Source organism: Heliangelus exortis, chromosome 3 (assembly GCF_036169615.1).
Source record: "Heliangelus exortis chromosome 3, bHelExo1.hap1, whole genome shotgun sequence".
In the NCBI taxonomy this organism is placed as follows: Eukaryota; Metazoa; Chordata; class Aves; order Apodiformes; family Trochilidae; genus Heliangelus; species Heliangelus exortis.
Window position 1 is genome coordinate 111,052,948 of NC_092424.1, and position 21,841 is coordinate 111,074,788.

Below are 21,841 nucleotides of genomic sequence, written 5' to 3' on the forward strand. Positions count from 1 at the left end.
TGACTGGGGGCATCCCTGCTTAACCAAAGTGGGGTTTGCTGATGGGGCTTCATCACCTGGACAAAAAGACTCCTGACCAAGTTACCAACCACAGCTGAGAGACATCAAATGATAAAAAAAAAAAAAAAAACAAAGAAAACAAAACAAAAAAAAACCCACATCTTGAGGGGAAACCTGGCAGATTGAGCACACCACAAATACCAGCAGCAGAAACCTCTGCATGGGGCTGTTGGCATCTACAGCTCCATGACAGCCACCACAGCTCTGTGTCACCCCTGGTGACCGTCAAAGGGGACAGGTGTCACCTCCAGCTCCTGTGATGGGCCACGGCCAAACCTCATTTTTGACTCTTTCTCATGCTTGGCTTCACACTTTGGCCAGAGCTGTGGGTTGGGTGGGAAGCAGGGATTAGGTGATGCTGACAGTGCTGGTGTGGGGACTTAGAGTCAGAGAATCATAGAATTTTCAGGGGACCTTTAAGATCATCTCATTCCAACCCCCCTGCCATGGGCAGGCACACCTCCCACCAGATCAGGTTGCTCAGAGCCCTCTCCAGCCTGGCCTTAAAAACTTCCAGGGATGGATGGGGCTTCCACCACCTCTCTGGGCAACCTGTGCCAGGGTCTCACCACCCTCATGGGGAAGAACTTCTTCCTAACTTCCAATCTAAACCTCCCCTCCTCTAGTTTGAATCCATTCCCCCATGTCCTATCACTCCCTGACATCCTAAAAAGTCCCTCCCCAGCTTTCTTGTAGCCCCTTCAGATACTGGAAGGCCACACTAAGGTCTCCTCAGAGCCTTCTCCTCTCCAGACTGAGAACCCCAACTTTCTCAGTCTGTCCCCATACCAGAGCTGCTCCAGCCCTCTGATCATCCTCCTGGCCTTTCTCTGGACACACTCCAGGACATGGTACATGACCCAGTGCTGGTGGAAGGGCTAAGGAGCTGGGGGATGCACAAAGGCACCAGTGGACAGATTCTGCTGGTTCACCCAAACCAAAGCAAGGGTGGAAGCCAGAACTGGGCCTCCTCTTCTCATTCCCATACAGCAGGGATGAGACCCTAAATTATGTCCTAAATTATATCCTAAATTATTAGGGACATGATTTGAGAAGAGGCACCTGGGATGTAGGAGATCTTGGTTGCTCAAGTTGCATTCTCTGGATCATTGTTTTACTTAGGTTTGATTTTTAATCTCAAAAAAAGCATTGATGTCCCTAAAGAGAGGCTGCACATTCCCCTTTTCCCAGGGAACTTTATCATAGAATCATAGCATGGTTTGGGTTGAAAGGGACCTTTAAAGGTCATCTAGTCCAAGCCCCTGCTCTCACCTCTTTTTGCAGGATTCATCCCTGAATTCAGTTGCTGGTCTTGCTCACAATGACATGATCAGCTTTATCTGATTCATTCCCACCAAGGTAGGTTAGAACATCATCAGGACCATTTTGGGGAAAGCCCATTTACCTCTTGCTCACAATACAGGCTCCTCCTTAGACAACAGAAATAGAATTTACATTAGCAAGACATAGACTGCAGCCTGGTTGGTATCCCATAGGTCAAACCACCAAGGAGGTAACTGTCCTCCTTTGCTTTCAGATCCTTTGGAGAGCTTGGCTCCAAGCCCTTCTTAGTGTACAGCTTCAAAATGGCACCATGGGACCAAAGGAGGGTTGCAGAAACTTCACCTACTTTTGTGTCTTGTTCACCATTCCCTCCTTTCACCATGTCCTACAGGAAATCATGCTGGAAGGGATCTTGGAAAGAATCTTAGGTGCACCTGTAGCCTCTTGCCCAGCCCCTCTACTTGAATCCCTCCTGACTGGAAATCCTCTAACCCATTCCTGAAGATCTGCATGTTGGAATGAAGCTGTTATTCTCTTCTGTGGCCAAGAGGGGGATGACAAAAAGTTATTTATTTATTAATTTATTTCTTCTTTGAAACCACTGTGTCTTTTAGACTCTGAAGATTTTCTCCATCCCATCATAACAGGGTCTTGACACCAACCTGACACTTACTGCCTCGTGTTTAACTTGTTGCTCAATGACAAGTGTCTTCCCAAGGGACAATTCTCTCCCCACCTGCCTAAGGCAGATGATTTCCCCTTCTTCACCTCAAAGGTTTGTACACATCTCAACTGACCAGAATCTTATGGATTTCATAATTATATATTATTATATTCTTTGTTTTTTTCAATGCTCAAGGCCCCTCCCAATTGACCATCACCTGCCAATACCCAGCCAGCTAATCCAATCTGATCCTCCCCAAATCACCATGCTCTAAATAGGCCTTTTCCCAGCAACTATTTGCCCACCACCTCACAATTTCATTTCTAGACCCCTTTTGCTAGCAGGAAAGATTCACCTGCAACTGTAGCAAAAGCTTTAACAGCACCAAGAACACACCTCAGGTCCATCTCCTGACCACAAATCCCACCAAGGAGCAGCATTAACTTTCCTTGGCATTTGTTATTGCTTTATTGTGATACAACTTTTGCTGGATTCTCTGTCTCTGGCTTTCTTTTTATCTCCCACTTTTTTTTTTTTTTTTTTTTTTAATCTCTTTCCAGTTTTCTGCACCCATCCTCCAAGGTTTCCCAGAAAGAATGAAATCCATTGGTTGGGTTCAACTGCTCCCAATCATCCAAACCCAAGACACCTGGAGCTGACTTTGGCATTTCTGACTTGTTTTGGACTCACATCAGGCACATTTAGACCACAGCTGATTTTTATTCATGTTAACACCAATAATCTTAACTCCTGCAGGTGCTCAGTCTTAGTCCCAGCTATACTGGGTGAGAATCATGACCTAAAGGAATCCAAAATTTGTTTCACATGATTTACATAGAATATTTCTTCAAAATAAGAGAAAAACTTTTCCAGGCTGTTTTCCCCTGTGATCTTCTCTACTGAACCCCCAACACTGTAATTCTCAAGAAAAATGACTTGATTAATATCTATTCTGTGGTCTCCTTCCTATATTTTTTTTCCTACGTATCATAAACTCCATCATCCTTTTTATCCACTCTGGATAAAAATAAGTTTTTCCATCCCTGGAAACATTCCAAGTGAAGGGCCCTGAGTAACCTCATCTACTTGAAGATGTCCCTGCTCACTGCAGGGGGTTGGACTCCATGACCTTCAAAGCTCCCTCCCAACCCAAACTCTTCCATGATTCATTCCAAGTCTCCCTCCTGGGCATTCCCATCCTTTGTGCCTCCACACCCCAACAAACATCCATCTGCTGCCTTCCATTTCCTAAGCTGCTGAGCTCCAAACCCTTCTGGCACAGACCTATCCCTCCCTCCTTGTACATCAGGGATTTGAAGTCTACTTGAGATGCTGGAGAACTGGATTCCCAACTGCCCCTATGGAGCATCCACAGACCCAAGGATCTCCCAGGAGCAGCAAAGACACAATTCCCCCCCAAAAAACATCCCCCAAGAGCCTGAACAAAGGGGATGAGGAGGGAGCCACCAGCATGTGGGTGGGGTCCAGCGTGTGGAGGAGGCAGAGGGCCACATCTTAGAAGCTAAAATAAACCTGAGTTTTACCCTACCCTGGAGCTCCTCCTGGTGTCTTGTTATAGGAAACACAGTATTAGCAATTCCCCTGCTAAAAATGAGGTCTCAGCAGACTAAGAGATGGTTGCAAAAAGCCAACCTGACCAAATGTCCTCACTGCTCCCAGCTGGGACCTGTGAGGAACAACAGCCTCCAGAAAGTCAGAGAGAAGTGAGATGATAATATCCCCACTCCTACAACAAGAATCAGAGAATCACAGAATGGTTTAGGTCGGAAGAGACCTCCAAAATCACCCAGTCCAACTTTTGATTAACACCACAGTCAACTACTAAACCATGTCCTGAAGGACCAGGTTCAAATGCCTTTTAAATCCCTCCAGGGATGGTGACTCCACCACTGTCCTGGGCCATTCCTTTGCCTGACAACCCTCTCACTAAAAAAAAAAAAAAATTCCTAATATTTTTAGGCAATGTTGGAACAGCAGGAATTACTGGGGAGAACTTTATAAGCACTGAGGCACCTTCTCAGTAGTCTGGTTCCTACCATCACCCTGGAAAAGGTATCTGTGTATTTTTGGCATGTTTCTCCTGCCCAGGAACTTTGCAGCCTGAAGCCACCAGGGTGATGGCCATGCAGGAGCAGTGTGCTGGCTCAGCTCCCTCCCACTCCACAAAGCTCAGGGCTGGAACTCAGTAATAAAATGAGACAACCATGAACATCTGTGTTTAAGTCACCTTCACCAAGCTTTGGGGTTTTACAGGGCTGTAGGGTCTGAGGTCACTCTGCAGAAGAGCATTTTCTGCAATACATCCAAGCAGAGATCTTCAGGAAGCTGCAAACAAGCAAAATCCTCTCCAAACCTGAAAAGGCTGTTCCAGGAGGGGAGTGTAGAAATCAGGTTTTCTTAATTCAAGAGGTTTGCAGAATAATCAAAGAATCATAGAACAGTCTGGGTTGGAAGGGATTTTAAAAGTTCAGCTGGCTCCAACCCCTTGCATGGGCAGGGACACCTCCCAGGGATGCTCCAAGCCCCATCCAAGCTGGGCTGAGACACTGCCAGGGATGGGGCAGCCACAGCTTCTCTGGGAAACCTGGGCCAGGGGCTCACCATCCTCATAGTGAATTTCTTCCTAATATCTCAATTTCCTCTCTTCCAGTTTGAAAACACTCCCCCATCCCATCCCTCCAGGCCCTTGTCAGAAATCCCTCCCCAGCTTTTCTGGAGCCCCTTCAGGTACCAGAATGTGCTCTTAAGATCTCCCTGGAGCCTTCTCCAGGATAACAAATGCTACCAAGTCCCCTTAGCCACCAAAGTGTGTAGCTTTGTGTCATTTGTGGTGGCCCTCTTATATTCATAAGCATGACCCCAGAGTGAAGGCAGGAGACCAATCCCCCATGTCCCCTGGGCAAGTTCTTCCCACGTGCTTGGGGCCATAAATCCCCACAGGGCCATGAATAAAGTTTAGAGATCAAGCTGAGCCATGGGTGATGGAAGAGGTCAGGCTACACTTGCTGTCAAATCACCAGAAAGCATCTTCCATAAGATGTGAAAAAGAAAAAAAAAAAAAAAAGGGAAATAAAGTAATTAAAGTTTCACTACCAGCAGCAGAGCTCCACCACTGCTACTGAACATTGGATTCCTAAATCCTGATATTTTTATTCAAAGGCTCTTCAACTATTACCACCAAAGCTAAAAACAATACATTAAGAATATCTCTAAGTTGCACTTAAGCTTTTCCTTTTGGCTCCTTGCAGAAACAAACCTCTTCCCAAATGCTGCTGCCATTTGAAGACAGCAAGGGGAAGAGCTTCCAAAGGTCCCAGCTTTTTGGTGCACAGCAAGGAAGGACTTTAAAGTGCATGGACTTGAGCTCCCCAACGTTCAGCTCAGCCAGGAGAAATATTCAAGATGAGAGATGGAAGCAAATACAAAGAGTGTCCAGACTGCGAGTCCACCAGAACTTGGGTTTTCCACCCAGAAGCTCAGATTAAGAAGATGATGTCATCAGACACCATGATCTGGTTTTCATCTTGCATGTGGGCCAGTGCTGTCTTCACTTCAGGCAGTGAGAAGGGCTCGGGGTTGTCATGGTTGATGGACTCCATCATGTTCTTTAGACCCACAGACTGGGCATGGGAAGTTTTGAAGACCTCCAGGAGGGCAGCCTTGAATGCTTTCAACCTGGTCAGGCAAGAAGAAACCCCACTCAGACCATACAAAAGTCACAGAATCAGATTGGCTTGGGTTGGAAGGGACCTTAAAGCTCATCCAGTTAATCATAGAATTGGCTGGGTTGGAAGGGACCTCAGAGATCATCAAGTCCAACCCTTGATCCACTCCCGCTGCAGTTCCCAGCCCATGGCACTGAGTGCCACATCCAGGCTCTTTTGAAATATCTCCAGGGATGGAGAATCCACCCCTTCCCTGGGCAGCCCATTCCAATGTCTGATCACCCTCTCCGTAAAGAAATTCTTTCTAATGTCCAACCTAAACCTCCCCTGGCACAACTTGAGACCTCTTGTGCCCTCTTGTCTTGCTGAGAGTTGCCTGGGAAAAGAGCCCAACCCCCCCCTGGCTCCAACCTCCTTTCAGGGAGTTGTAGAGAGTGAGTTCCAACCCCCCTGCATGGGCAGGGACACCTCCCACCAGCCCAGGTTGCTCCAAAGTTCTTCCCAGCCCAGAACACCTCATCCCTTCCCCGTTCCAGAAGCAGCACCCAGCAGGAAAACCAAACTGGAAGTGCCATCACCCACCACAGATGCATCTCTAGCATCAGACAAGAGTTTGGACCCATCAGGGGGGTAGGACATGGTGGAACAAACACCTCCTCCAGCCCCCACTCACCTTGGCTCAGCCAACTCCAGTTTCTTCGCTTCGCCAGCAGCCGAGGCTTCGGGGGTCTTGGGAGTGTGTGCCTGGACTGGAGCAGAAAAAAAACTTACCTTCAACCTGTCTAATGGCCAAGCACCCAGAAGGCAAAACCAGCTGGGGTGGATCATATCAAACTGTCCCTCCCAACAAGCTGCAGGAGCTTGGAAGAGGAGAGGTAAAAAAAAAACAAAACAAAAACCCGAAGGAAAAAATCAGCATTATTGATTCTCACGTCCCACACAGCCAGGGAAGGTCTCCAAAAATAATTCATCTGGATCTGTGAGGCTGGATGGTGCCACATCAAGGACTACCCAAGCAAGCCGTGGCTTCTCCCCAGGTCCAGAAAGCCATCAGTACCCTGAGGACCCAAGTGCCAGAGAAACCCCAGGGACTCACCCTCCGGCATCTCCTCCTCAGCATCACTGAAGTCATAGGGGTCATAGGACTCCCCCTCCCCTCCTGTGCGTGCCTTCTTCCTCCTGGGGAGGGGAAGAAAAGGTCACTTCTGCTCCAGCTGAAGGGCAGATATAAGGATCAGCCCCTCACCCCACACCCAGACTTCTTGGAGACATCTAACAAAACCCTGCAGGGTACCTGTGGCTCACAGGTAAATCACCCTCCAGCCACAAACCCCTGCCCAGGGCACAGGACCCAAGGCAGCTTCAGCACCAAGGGCTGGTGACTATCACATGCTACCAGAAGGTTTGGGTTGGATCACCAAGCCCAAACCTCCTATCATGCACAGGGACATCTTTGCTCCAAGGCCCATCTAGCCTGGCCTTGAACAGTTCCAGTGATGGGGCAACCACAGCTTCTCTGGGCAACCTGTCCCATGTCACATCACCCTCACTGTTAAAAATTATTTATGTCCAATCTAAATCTGCTCTCCAGGTAGCCACTTCTTGTCCAGTGTTCCAACCACCAGTACCACCAAATCCTTCTCCACAAAGCTGCTATCCATCCATCCGTCCATCCATCCATCCATCCATCCATCCATCCATCCATCCATCCATCCATCTCTTTATTGATTCTGAGGACTGCTCTGACACAGGTGCAGGACCTTGCATGTGGCCTTGTTGAACTCCATGAGGTTTGCAAACGTATAAATAGTACTGGTCCCAGTACAGATCCCTGGGGGACAGCACTCTTTACTGATCTCCATTTGGACGTTGAGCTGTTGACTGCAACTGTTTGGACACAGCCATGCAGCCAATTTATTTCAAATAAGGGTGCAAGAGAATCATGGAATTGTTTGGGATCTTAAAGATCAAATCCAACCATTAACCCAGCACTGCCCACCCTACTACAAACTAGGGGGGATGACCCACTAGTTTAAGCAAAACATGGGAGTATTTCCCTAAGGCCAGCAACCTCAGAAGGAGCTGGTGTCCCTCCTGTAATGCTCCTTCCTCCCTTGGTCTGGTTCCCACCTCCTCATCCTGCGCTCCTCCTTGGGCTGGGAATCCTCATCCTCTTCCTTCTCAGTCTCCGAGTCATCCTCTGCCTTCTTCCTGCGTTTCTTCTCCTTCTCCAGCACCTGTGCAACCAAGGCAGGATGGACTCAGCTCCATTTCCCCCTCAAGCTGCTTTTTAGGGGACAACCCTGAGAGACCCAAGATCCCACCGCTGCCCCATCCATCCCTATGTTGTCACCAAGGACCCCACAAGGCTCAGCCTGTGCCAAACCCACCCCTTTCAAGGACACTTTTAGGATCTCCTGAGTGCTGAGGGACACCTTCCCCCCACCTTTTTGAAGTAGGCAAACTGCACCAGCTCCAAAGCTGCCTCAGCATCCTGCAGATCAACAGTCTTGTTCATCCTGGCCTTGGCATGGGCTGCAGAGAGGCGGATCAGGGTCTCCAAGGTCCGGGCTGTGACAGGAGAGGTCTGGGGGAGAAAAGACAGAAGAGGCTGATTCCCACCATGGTATCTCAGAAAGGGTGGAAAACACCCTTAAAGGGAGAGGGGGAGCCTGGGCTTCAAGTTTGTTTTGGTGTCTTCTCTCAAAGGAGCACAGAATCACAGAATCACTGAGTCTGGAAAGGACCTCTGAGATCATCAGGTCCAGCCTATGACCTAACACTACCACCTTGGCTATTCCATAGCACTAAGTGCCACATCCAGTCTCTAAAAACCTCCAGGGATAGTGACTACACGTGACAGAACAAAAGGAAACGGCCTAAAGTTGTACCAGAGGTTTAGGTTGGATATTAGGAATGGTTTCCTCATGGAAAGAGTTGTCCTGGGATAAGCTGCCCAGGACAGTGATGGAGTCACCATCCCTGGAGAAAAAGCCATGTAGATGTGGTGCTGAGGGACAAGATTTAGTGGTGGCCTTGGCAGTGTTGGATCAACAGTTGGGACCTGATGATCTTAAAGGTCTTTTCCAACCAAACCTATTCCATGATTCCCTCCCCCTGGCCTGTCAGGGAGCTGCTCCTGGGGCTCACCCTGGCAATGTCTGAGTTCATCTGGTTCTGGCTGCGCAGGCGGGAGTACTCCTCTGCTATGTAGCTGGCTGACTCCTGAGTCAGGACAGGTTTAATCATCTTTGCCACGTGGATGTACTTCCTCATGAACTCCATGCTGACAATCTTCTCCCTGTTGGGGAAACGCAGCCGCATCCATATCCTCCAAAGCTGGGATCAGAAGTGGAGCTTCCCACTTTTTACTCTTTGGGTGCACACGGGGAACTCAGTTCCAAGAGATGTTCCCCACCTGCCTGGCATCAAAAACCAAACCCAGAGCAGAGCTCCCTTGGGATCCTGCCTACAGACCTCCCCATGGACCCCCTGAGAGCAACAATCAGCTGCTGCCTGGATACTCAAAGCAAACCCATCAACTCCAGAGTGCTGGAAACCCTCAGAGAGAGCTCAAGGGGACAGGGGGATGAAGGACTCACTTGTGGCGACTGGGCCCATGTAGGAGGTCATCATGTTTCTCATACACTTGGAGCTCTTGCTCTTCCTCCTGCACGAAGTCAGGGTCCTCTGTAGCCAGGATCTCCACGGCACTGCCCAGAGGCATGGCTGGGGAGGGGACCATCACAGAGAACAGCTTTCAGCCTCTGGAGCAACCACCAAAAGCAATCCTCGACAAAAGACAGGGATGCAGAACCCAAAGAGCTGCCACCAAGAGGGTGACAACCTGCTAAGGAAGGCCAGGACTGACCAGCAAGGAAGGACACAGCAGTTACAAGCATCTCACCATCCCCATCCTGCTCGTTGGGGTTACGGTAGCGATGCATCCGCAGCACGTGGTCTGAGATCTCCCTGTCCTGCTCAGGGTCCATCTGGTCCAATACAATGAAGAGGAGGTCAAAACGGGACAGCAAGGAGTCCTGCAGGCCAATGTTCTCCATGGGTGTCTTGTACTGGTCGTACTGCAAGGAGATGAGATTCCAGGTTACAGGAGACTCTCATGGGTCAGTCTTGGCTGGCAGGGAGGCAGACCTGAGGCCAGACTTTAAAGGATGAACGTTCAAGCAGCTTGACCCCACACTAAACCCATCCTGCTGCAACAGTGAGGTCTCAATTCCCCATCCTGGAAGGTGGACATAGCTCTGATTTGCAAGGAAAATATTTAATCATCTTTGTGATCCCAGCTAAGACACCAAGAGCCAGTCCCAGGCTTGTCCCCAGCATGAGGGTCCACTGGGCTGCCACAAGACACCCAGGCAGAGCCAAACCCCACGAGCTCCTCTCTCCTCCAGGAAACCCATGAGCAACACCAAAGACCAAACCAGCCAAGCCTTCACAGATCCCCCATCTCAGCAAGAACCAAGTCACCGGTTTTGGAGGACCTTTGGATGAGCTGTCTCCTCTCCCCAAACTTCTCACAGCATCCTCCAGCACAGAGGGGGCTGGGGAACACCAGCACTTACCCGTCCATAGACGGGGTTGGCAGCTGCCAGGACGCTGCAGCGGGCGTTGAGGCGGGCATGGATTCCAGCCTTGGAGATGGTGACCCGGCCCTGCTCCATCACCTCGTGGATGGCCGTGCGGTCAATGTCAGACATCTTGTCAAACTCATCGATGCACACCACCCCCCTGTCAGCCAAGACCATGGCTCCTGCTTCCAGGCGACGTTCACCTGGGATGGGGTGGAAGAAAAAGAGGGTCAGCCACCGTTTCAGAAGCCCCAGGTGTCTCCAGCCCCTTCCCCCATAGCACCATCCCCATCGCTAGACTCAACTTCAGAGCTGCAGCATCCTTCAGGGCCACCCAACTCGACACTTAAGATGAGGAGCAAGCCCTTGAAGAAAACAAGAAGATCCAGGCTGCTGCTACCCCTCAACATGGGGTGTACCAAGTAGAAGAACAACATTGAACAGAGATGGATAAAACACCCCCAGACACCACTGGCATGGCCAGAAAGCTTCTGGATGAAACATAACCTACAACTGTCACTGCAGAAAGGACCAAAGGCAGCCCTGGATGTTGCAGAGTTCCTCCCAGGTGTTAAGAAGCATCTCTCTGACAGCTCCCACTAAGAACCAGCCTGGTCCTCACCTGTTTCTTGGTCTGTGGTGACAGCAGCAGTCAGACCAACACCAGAGGAGCCTCTGCCCGTGGTGGGGATGGCGCGGGGTGCGGTGCTGAGCACGTAGCGCAGCAGCTGAGACTTGGCAACAGAAGGGTCTCCTGAAATGGAAAAGACCACGTTTCATCACCCCATATCACCTGGGTACTCTGCCAAATTTGGGGCTTCTCAGAGCAGGTGCCAGGGGGAAAAAGACACAAGTTGATTGGCTCAGAAAATAAGGTGATGAGATGGTCTCCTTTTTGCCCTTCCTCGATGACCCAATGGGAAGAGGTGGAGAAGATGGAGCTGCAGTTTTGATGATGGGAGCAGAGACAGTGGGGACAATTTGGAACACAGGAAATCCCAAATGGAGGGTGGAAGAAAAGGAAATGTCCTTGAAGGTGGGCCACTATCCCACAGGTAGTGGGATCCCATCCCTGGAGATGTGCAAAACCAACTAGACAGGATCCAAAGTCTACCAAGCTCTGCCCTGAGCCTACACTTGGACCAGTGGCCTCCAGAGGTCCCATCTAACCCCCATTACTCTATGAAACTAAGCCCAGGAAAACACTGCTTCATCTCACACCCCCTGACAGCCCCAACTGAGGGTGTTTCTCCCCAGCCTTTCCAGACCTATCAGCAAGATGTTGATGTCTCCTCGGATGCGGCTCCCGTTCTCCAGGATCTTCTCCACCCCTCCAAGCAGCATGCAGAGAATGGCCTTCTTGATGTACTCATGGCCATGGATGCTGGGAGCCAGGGATTTTGCCAGCTGGTTAAAAATATCCTAAGGCAGAAGAGTAAAAGGCCCATCAGATGGACTGTAGCAAGTAAGAACAAGGAGAACCCCTCCACAGGACCATTTGAGCAGAAAAAAAGCTTATTCCTATCACAGACCCAGATTGATGAAAATCATTTAGAAAGGAGAAGACCATCTGCCAGAGTTCTCCTTCAATGGGGCTCTAGACCTCACTGACCAGGGGTCATTTAGGACTCTAGATGGTCCTAGACCATCCTGACTGCCACAGTCACCCAAGCAAGCACTGGAAGCAGCAACCCCTGTGGGAGCAAAGCTTTCTCCTCTCCATGCTATGAAGGAAAGATCTGAGCACAAGACCAGGCTGGGGCACACATCCATATCTCACTCTTGGTTTGGGTCAGAAGAAGGAATTTTTTCACCTGAAGAGACCCTGCTGACATGGTCAGGACACACAGACAACACAGAGCTCCTTCTCAACAAAACATGACTCAATCAAAGCCTAAGCAGAAAATGCAAAGAAAATTAATGGGAAACCCAGCAGTGTTACTAAGTAGGTGGAAGAGCTACTTACAACCCAATAAGAGGGCTCCTTAAGCACGTGCCAAGCCTTAAAGCTGCTCTAGCTGAAACTTCCTACTCTGAGAAGCTTAACTTCTAGATGTGGGCTTCTACAAACCTTGGAGTGATTCTTGCTGAATCTCTTTATCTTGGCAACATCAGAAGCAGAGTAGAGAGGTCGGACATCTTTGTTCATCTGCTTGACGTGGCAGGCAATGAGGATAGTCCTGGAGAAAGGACACAACCATGGTCAGGAGTGCAAACCCCACAGAGCCTACAGGTCGCAGCAACAACACAGCAGGAACATCCAAAAGGTCATCACTTGGTGGAGTGGTAGAAGACACATCCCTGGAAACACTGGAGGGCAGGTTGGATGAGGCTCTGAGCAACCTGATCAAGCTGAAGATGTCCCTGCTCACTGCAGGGGGTTGGACTAGATGACCTTTGAAGGTCCCTTCCAACCCAAACCATTCAGCTTCTATTCTATGATTTGCTCTAGGAAGTCTTGGAGGGAGCTGGAGAGCTCCAAGAGCTGCAGCCCCTTCTATCTGACCACTGAACCACCAATGGAACATCTTTGAGATCATTCAACCTCCTCTGTGCAACCCAGGGCTGCAATGACCACCAGCCTGCCCTAGCCCCTCAGCTCAGGAAGGATATTGAGGTCCTAGAGCAGGTCCAAAGGAAGCAACTGGGCTGGTGAAGGGACTCGACCACAGATCCTACGAGGAGAGGCTGAGGGAGCTGGGGGTGTTGAGGCTGGAGAAGAGGAGGCTCAGGCGAGACCTCATCACTCTCTACAACTCCCTGAAAGGAGGTTGGAGCCAGGGGGGGGTTGGGCTCTTTTCCCAGGCAACTCTCAGCAAGACAAGAGGGCACAAGAGGTCTCAAGTTGTGCCAGGGGAGGTTTAGGTTGGACATTAGAAAGAATTTCTTTACAGAGAGGGTGATCAGAGATTGGAATGGGCTGCCCAGGGAAGGGGTGGATTCTCCATCCCTGGAGATATTTAAAAAGAGCCTGGATGTGGCACTCAGTGCCATGGGCTGGGAACTGCAGCGGGAGTGGATCAAGGATTGGACTTGATGATCTCTGAGGTCCCTTCCAACCCAGCCAATTCTAGGATTCTATAATTCCTGAGATGCAACTTGCCTAAAAAGGTTGGAAGGGTTGAAGTCAAGGCAACAGAAGGCTCACCTGAAAGTCCCTGAAGTGTAACCCCCTTTCTTTCCCGGCAGGCAGCGGTAGGTCCCCACCACCTGGATGCGGTCCCCAGGTTTCACCCTGTCCACCAGATCATCATCCAGGATGACATCTACTGAGCGAGGCAGCTGCCCTGCTGGTGCTTTCTCTGGCATCTCCTGGATGGTAATGGTCTGATGGTCCTTGTAGACCGAGAGGCCATACTCTGTCTCTAGGGGGTTATTGTCTTCATCCTAAAGGAAGGACCCAAACAAAAAGGACAGCACCATTCTTCAGGAGCAGAGGTGGGAAGACAGCCTGCAGCAGCCAACATGCCCAAAACTGGAAAGGGTTGCTTCCCCAGGACTGCTGGAGTCCCCTGCTCCAATGTTGCCAAAACTGATCACTGATGGGACATTGGATCTCTCCAAATCCCATTCCTGCTGTAGTGACAAACAACCACGGGGCAGGGTGTGTGCAGGGGGGACAAAGCTAAGGTCAACATTCCTGTGTTCCCAAACACAGGGAACTCAAGGGTACAAACACCCTCCAGGACACCACATGCATGCCCACACTGACCAGGGTCACAGCAGCAACAAGACTGGCTGAGAGCCCCTCAAAAAACCAAACCATGACCCAGCAGAACCAAGATCATAACTAAATAGTGAGTCTGGTGGCTTTTTATCCAACCCAGACTTTCTTCATATGTTCACAGTAGTTCTCCCAGACTGCCATACATGTCACATGTCTTCTCTCTGCTCCATGGGCTACGTTGGCAGATGGAGAAGGGATGCTCAGAGATGTTGAGGCTGCCCCTTCCCTGGTAGTGTTAAAAGCAAGGTTGGATGAGGCTTGGAGCAACCTGGTCTAGTGGGAGGTGTCCCTGCCCATGGCAGAAAGGTTGGGATGAGATGATCTGTCAGCTCCCTTCCAAGCCAAACCATTCAGTGATTTGAGACCTCAGGCTAGAAGCTGGCTCATTCTCTACCAAAGAACCTGTTGATGCCTCCTACCAGGCTGCTTCATCTCACCTTTGTAGGGTAGACAGAGCTGGATGGAAAAGCATTCAGGGAGGTCATGTCCGTGTACCGGCGCTCGATCGTCTTCTTGGTAGCGGGGCAATAATGGACACTCCGAACCACTTTTGGGCGAACCAGAGAGCCTGAGGGGGGGAAGAAAAGAGGAGTCAGGGGCAGGGATGTCCCATCCATCTGTCAGCAGTCAGTCCCCAGCAGGCTCTCCAACCACCAAACCACCCTCAGGAGAACACTGCTAGCAAACATGTGACCACGGTAATGCTCTGATGATCCTTGTAGACCAAGAGGCCAAACTCTGTCTCCAGGGGGTTATTGTCTTCATCCAAAAGGAGGGACCCAAATAAAAAGGACAGCACCATTCTTCAGAAGCAGAGGTGGGAAGACAGCCTGCAGCAGCCAGCATGCCCAAAACTGGAAAGGGTTGCTTCCCCAGGACTTGTTGAGTCCCCACCCCAACCCAACGCTCAAGACCTTCTGCCAGCCACCCCCTTCCCTTCACCCATGTCGCCCACCCTGGTGGACCCACCACCCCCAAAGCCCTGGGATCTCACATTTTGTCACGATGCCCTCCACACAGACAATGCAGCTGAGGAAAGAGGCTGTCAGTGTCCGTGGTGACACGTGCTTGGAGCCAAAGCTGCCCTCCAGCCCGATGTAGAAGTCCTCGTACTGCTTGGCATAGGTGGCATCCACAGAGGCCACAAAGTCTTTCAGGGCACGCTGGAAGGCAATCAGCTCCTCAAAGGCATGGCTCAAGAGCCTGCAACAGAGAGAGGTGATGATGCAGACTGACCAGATGCCCCTTTTGCCTTCTTCTTCCTCCCCACCTACATGTACCTCCAGGTGCTCTGAGAATTTCAAGAGGAAGAAAACCCAAAGCCCATCATAGCTCTGTGTCAGGACAACTGCCACCAACAGCCAGGAAAAGAATAAACCCAAAAAACAAACCAACTGGGTCCTGGGCTGCACCTAAAGCAGCATGGTCAATGGAGAGGATTCTCCCCCTCTACTCCACTCTGGTGAAACCCCACCTAGAGAACTGTATCCAGCTTTGGGATCCTCAATAGGACAGAGAACTGTTGGAGTGAGTCCAGGAAGCCACAGAGATGATGAGAGTTCTGGATAACATCTCCTATGAAGACAGGATGAGAGAGTTGGGGTTGTTCAACTCCAGGAAGATCTCAAAGTACCTTCCAGTACCTGAAGAGGCCACAGGAAAGCTGGGGAGGGACTTCTGATGAGGGTCTAGAGTGGTAAGGCAAGGGAGAATGGTTTCACACAGACAGAGGGGAGGCTGGAATATTAGGAAGAAATTCCTTGTTGCATGGGTGGTAAGATCCTGGCTCAGGTTGCCCAGAGAAGCTGTGGATGCTCCTTCTCTAGAAGTGTTTAAGGCCAGGTTGGATGGGGCTTGGAGCAACCTGGTCTAGTGAGAGACATCCCTGCCCATGCCAGGATGGCTGGGACTAGATGATCTCAGAGGTCCCTTTCAACCCAAAGCAGTTTGTGATTCTGCATCCAAAAAAACCCTCAAATGTCCCAGAACATTTGGCAAGCCTGGCCTCAAAATCCTAAAGAGCAGACAATTCATATTGTGCAAGCAAACCCAAAAGTCTTCTGCTAAGCACCCATCCTTGGCAGGGATGGGTGTCACGGGGAGCACAGGTCCACCTTTTACACAGGATATGAAGCTCAGGGACAAGGCTTGGCCCTCCCCTACCACAAAGGACTTAGAAAACCAGGGCTGGAGCTCTGAAATCCCACCCAGAGGCCCCAGCCCCCACCAACCTGCTGGCCCTCTTCTCGTTCTTCCTCCTCAGGTCATTGATGCTGACCAGGAGGCGGTACTGATTGTCACTGATCATGTCCCGGACTTTGCCGTGGTAAATCCCTTGGTCTTCCTACACAAGAGCAAAAAAACCAACCAAAAATAAACAACCCCAAACCCCCCTTATTTTTTTGTATGATCGCTTGTCCAGAGTCCCAGGAGCTGATTCACCTGGATCTCTCTCCAGCCCCTCCAACCCAGCAGAAAGGGGGCACCAAGCCCTTCTTTGGGGCTCCTCAACCCCGGGGGCTTGGGAATGGTGGGGAGGGGGAGGAGAGGGACACAGCAACACGTGTTCCCTATGGAGCATGGAAGGGAGGAGACACACCCCAGCTGCTCCTCAACATCGAGGGCCGGGGACAGAGGGAAGGGGGACACCAGCTGCACCTCAACCCCGGGGGAGGGGCAGGGACAGAGGGGGACGGGGGGCACCAGCTGCTTCCCCAGTCCCGAGGGACATGGAGAGAGGGAGATATAAGGCGCTCTCCAAACCGGGGGATAGGGCGGACGGAAAACCACCCTGAACGCCCGAGGGTCATCTTAAAGGGGAGACGGGACGGGACAGGGGGAACATCTGGAGGAGCTGCCCACGCCCGTGGAAATGACGGCGGGGAAGGGACGGTGGAGGGGGGGAGATGAGGGAGGGGAATGGGGTCGACTCAGTCCCCGCATCCCCCGATTCAGCCCCGCTGCCGGTCTCACCTCATCGTCCAGAAAATCGAGATAATCGCGTTGTGCTTCCCGCAGCTCCGCATCCTCCAGCTCGCCCGCTGCCGCCATGCTGCCGGATGCCCGGGGACGGAGGGGACGCAGGGCAGGGGGGGGGGCTGCGGAGACCCCGCTGCTGCTCCTGCAAGGGGGAAGGCGATAAGATCCGAGAGGAGCCGGGCTGGCCCACGATCCGCCCCCGGTACGGTCCGATCCAGTCCCCGGTAGGTTCCGATTCCCCCCAGCAGCCGCAGCGCTCCCGCTTGGCGCGAAAAACCGGAGCGTTTCCCGCCACAGAAACGCGGCTCCGCCCCCCGCCCGCCCCCTGGCGCTGCTGATTGGTCAGAACCTCCCCGTACCAGCCAATGGGACAGAGGAGTAATGACGAGCAGGAGATTCAACCAATCAGAGCGCGAAGGGGCGGGGAGAGGTGGGAGGGGCTGTTGGGGAGGGTTGGTGCGGGTGCTGGGGGTTCCGGTGCTGCGGTACCGGTCCGGTTCCCAATCCCGGGTTGGGGGAGTCACCGAGGGGTTAAAAATATCATTTTGTGTAAATAAAAAGAACAAAACAAAGGGAAAAACCATTAATAAAAGAAAAAAAACAGCCCCTCCTCCCCCACTTTATTTTTCTGTTGCATTTTGGGGGGTGCCGTTTCTGGAGGATTTTGCCCCAAAACTCACAGTTTGAGCATCGCTTTTCCCTTTCCCGGCCTGGGTTCGGAAGTTGGGGGCTGCAGGCGGAACAGCACCAGGTCCCGGGGGTTTGCGATGGAAAAATTAAAAAAAAGAACAAAAAATAAACCCAAAAGCTGGATTTGGATGTGTCTTCTGAGGGGTGTCGGGGCAGAAGGGGCAGGAAAGAGGGAAGAGCTGCTTCCCCTTGAATTCCCCTTGGATTCCCCTTGGGTTCCCCTTGGATTTCCGTTGGATTTTAAATATGCCTTAAAATATAGTTTCAGGGCTCTCTTAAAAATATGAATCGAAACTATTTAAAAATAAAAGAAGAAATAAAACCTGGAGGAAAATGCTTTGACCCGCGAGGCACATCCAGACTTGGGGGTGTCCCCTGGTCTTTTTTTTTTTTTTTTTTTGCCAAGAGCATGGAGTGAGGGGACACAGGGAATTGTTTTAAGGTGGTAGAGGGGAATTCAGATGAGATTTTAGGAAGAAATTCTTTAATTTGAGGGGGGGGAGACACTGGAACAGGTTTCCCAGAGAAGCTGTGGCTGCCCCATCCCTGGCAGTGTCTCAGCCCAGGTTGGATGGGGCTTGGAGCACCCTGGGCTGGGGGAGGTGTCCCTGACCATGCAGGGGGTTGGATCTTGATGGTTTTAAGGTCCCTTCCAACCCAAACCACTCCATGGTTCTGTGATTCTATGATGTTGTTTTGCTTAAAAGCTTTTTTTTTTTTTTTTTTTTTTTCAGGTTTGGTTGTAAATACTCACCGGGTTCCTTTAGGTCATGAGGATGGAGCCAGGATCTTCTCTGTGATGTCCAAGATAGGACAAGGGGTGATGGGAGCACTGGAGCACAGGAGGTTCTGTGTGAACATAAAGAAAAGATTTTTCACTGTGAGGGTGACAGAGCCCAGGGAGGTTCTGGTGTCTCCTCTGGAGCCATTCAGAACCCACCTGGATCTGTTCCTGGGTGACCCACACTGGGTGACCCTGCTCTGGCCGTGGGTTTGGACTCAATGATCTCTTGAGGTCCCTCCCAACCCTAAAACTCTGTGATTCTCGGTGCCCTCACCAGAGGGAGCAGCTCCCAGCCCCTTTTTCCCTTTTCCATCTGTGTGCCTGGGCCGGATTCCTCCAAAACGATTGAAATTCCAGCAGGAACCGCTGCGGTGGGGTCAGGCAATAGGGAATCCAGGTTCTTCTGGGTACTTGTCCCAATCCCTCAAGGTTTTCTCACATCACTCAGCATCAAAGTGAAAGTTCAGATTTTCCTCCCCAGGCAACTGGGACATCCTCTGGAATAACCTGATGGAGCTTTAGAGTTGGCAGGTTCTCAGGAATGAAGAATTTCCCTCCAACCCTGATGGAGCAGCAGTGTTAAACACCAGCCAGGGAGCAAAGTTTTGGTTTTTTGGGGTTTTTTAGCTTGGTTGGAAACAGAAGTGCTGAGGTACCAACAGGCTGAGTCCTGTTCTTACCTCTGCTGTCAGAGTGGTTCCAAAGAATGTTTATCAATATGGTGATAGGAGCTTCATATATAAAAATAAAAATTAAAAAAAATTTAAAAATAAATATACATATACATATATATACATAAAATATAAATATAAATATAAATATAAATATAAATATAAATATAAATATAAATATAAATATAAATATAAATATAAATATAAATATAAATATAAACATATAAATATAAAAATAGAAATAGAAATAGAAATAGAAATAGAAATAGAAATAGAAATAGAAATAGAAATAAATAGAAATAGAAATAATAGAAATAGAAATAGAAATAAAAATAGAAATAGAAATAGAAATAGAAATAATAGAAATAGAAATAGAAATAGAAATAGAAATAGAAATAGAAATAGAAATAGAAATAGAAATAGAAATAGAAATAATAGAAATAGAAATAGAAATAGAAATAGAAATGCTGGTTTCTTTCTTTTTTTTATATATTTTTCTTTCTCTTTTCCTCCTGTTTTTCCTTGGTTTTTTTTTTTCCTTTTCCTTTTTCTTTATTTTTAATTTTCTTTACATTTCTTTACCTAATTAATTTATTAACTAATCAATCCCCCAAGCTGCCCTGCTAGCTCCAGAACTGCTCTCCATGGCCTGGACCAACCTCCTTTCCTCTGTGCACTCAGCAGCACCCATTTCCCTTCACATGCCACCCAAATACACCCCCAACTCCCTAAGTTTTCAGGTGATTTTTGGTTTCATTGCAGCCGAGGCAGGAGCAGTGAGCAGAGGAAACCTTTGGTGTGCCCCTGGGTGCTACATATAAACTGATTTAAGGAACCCATCTATTTAAACTCCCAAAGGAATTACAAGGTATCCTATAGAAATTTTCAGGACCCAACAGCAGATTTCACTTCTGAAAGAGTTTTTCTTCCTCTGCAGCACACAGACTGTTAAATCCAGCCAGGAACGTGGGCTCTGTGCTTTATAGCAGATAAAAAAATGGATGGAAAAAAAAAAAAATAAATAAAAGAGGGATGCAAAGCAAGCTGGGAGCACAGCTGGAAGTGCACAGAGTGGTACCAGGGTGGGACTGGGATTCACTGGTCTGGATCACAGCTGCATCTCCCCTACATTTAGGTGGCCAGAATGAATCCCCAGCCCCTGCAGGAGTTGTAAATCCCTGTGGGGCTCCTCCCAGAGGGAGCTGGCAGGGCCCCATCCCTCCTGATGGGGAGGTAACAAGAGTTAGGGATAAAAATAGCTGCCTGTTGTTATTCACCAAGGGGCCCTGTAGCAACTGCTGCCTGCTGTGGCTCTTGTGTGAATAATTAATGGGAGCAGGTCAGGCCAGGGAGGACAAAAGGGTTGGAGAGAGCTGGAGAACTCCAGGATAAGGGATGCCTTTCCTTTTAGGATTCCCAAGGATGCTGACCAGGGGATTCAGCTCTTCAAGGGTGGAGAGCACAGACTCACAGAGACATCTGGCATCTCCTTATCTGCTGAAAAAAAACAAAAAACAAAACAGGAATTAAGCACTTAAATAACAAGGAGGGGTGGGACTGCAGAGCTGGAAGGGAAACAGCAGAATCATGAGTGGGTGCTGGAGTGATTTCCACGGGTGGGGTTGCACACCAGGGGTTCTGGTCAGAAAACCAGGGTGCATCTTCTCCCTTCCTCACCTCTCTGTGCATCCACTTCAGCCTGTGCAATAAGATGCTGTTTAGAAAAAAGAAATAACTGGGGTGATTTTTAATTTGGGAAGAAAGAAGATCCCTTTATGGACAACCTGGGATCAGATTTTGGTGGTTTTTTTTTTTTTTTTCACTTTTCAAGCCACAAGACAATTTTCAACTTGCCATCTCTTCACTTCCCTGTATGCTGAGCAACTTTGTCTCACCTATGGAAGGAAGAGGAGAGGTTTGTGGCTCTTTCACAGCTCCAAAAATGGGGGAGAGTGAACCCCACATTTATTGGAATGTCTCCTCATCATCAAACATCACATTGGAGTTGAGGTTTTAAATACATTTGTAATAAAATGGAAAGGTAATAACACGGAACGAAGTGTTTGGTATGGAAAAAAAATCCCTTTTTGTCATTGAAACACCATGGAAAAGGGAGACCACCTCTGAGGTGTGTTTGTCAGGGTACATTTAAAGTTTTCCAACGGTTAAGAGGGATTTGTCCCTCCTGGTGTCTCCTGCAGCTGCACTTGGAAGAGCTGGACCCCAAGCAGGGCATCCCAAAATAAGAGACCACATGTGGAAGACACATAATTTAATGCTGAAGGAACCTTTTTTAATCCTCTAACCTGACCTTTTCCCTAACATAGGCTGGAGAATTTCACCCCATCACATCTGCACCCAGCTCAGGCATTTCTGACATCCTTTTCTTGAAGTATTTACCATTCCCACGCACTCTGGTAAATCTTGAAACTGATCTAGGTTTCTTGTTGTTTTTTTTTTTTGTTGTTGTTTTTTTTTTTTTTTGGCCAGTCCCAGGGAAGAAAACCACAGAAAACAATTAGCAGGGACTATGAATGGAATGTCTTTACTTAAATGCATGGGGAGCTGCTGAGATCTCTCCAGGAGAGCACAGGGAAGTGGGGAAGAAGTTAAGACTCTGACCTTCAGCCTGTCAGGATGGATTTTAGCCACCTTCTTGCTTCCCAGAGCAGGAGCTTGGCACAAACAAAACTTCTTTGCCTCCCAG

General features: G+C 49.5%; 1 protein-coding gene across 1 annotated transcript; it reads right to left on the bottom strand.

Annotated features, from left to right (window-relative positions):
- Positions 1-5,154: 5,154 nt before the first annotated feature.
- On the bottom strand, positions 5,155-17,274 carry MCM3 (minichromosome maintenance complex component 3). The gene is made up of 17 exons (XM_071742175.1): positions 16,984-17,274; positions 16,242-16,354; positions 15,005-15,213; positions 14,448-14,578; positions 13,432-13,670; positions 12,355-12,463; positions 11,552-11,705; positions 10,906-11,037; positions 10,278-10,486; positions 9,602-9,776; positions 9,297-9,423; positions 8,845-8,995; positions 8,141-8,281; positions 7,825-7,931; positions 6,791-6,873; positions 6,368-6,443; positions 5,155-5,704 (listed from the first exon to the last, which is right to left on the bottom strand). The coding sequence occupies exons 1-17, from the start codon at positions 17,059-17,061 to the stop codon at positions 5,506-5,508; spliced, it is 2,433 nt and encodes an 810-aa protein (XP_071598276.1). The 5' UTR covers positions 17,062-17,274; the 3' UTR covers positions 5,155-5,505.
- Between the last annotated feature and the right edge of the window lie 4,567 nt (positions 17,275-21,841).

Bases quoted from the DNA above. Each gene is read 5' to 3' on its own strand.
- MCM3 (XM_071742175.1), bottom strand. From the start codon at position 17,061: ATGGCGGCAGCGGGCGAGCTGGAGGATGCGGAGCTGCGGGAAGCACAA. The intron at 15,214-16,241 runs GTTGGTGGGGGC...TCTCTGTTGCAG, and splicing joins AACGAGAAGAGGGCCAGCAG to GCTCTTGAGCCATGCCTTTG. The intron at 6,874-7,824 runs GTGGGAACCAGA...TCCCCTCCCCAG, and splicing joins GAGGAGCGCAGGATGAGGAG to GAGGAAGAAGGCACGCACAG.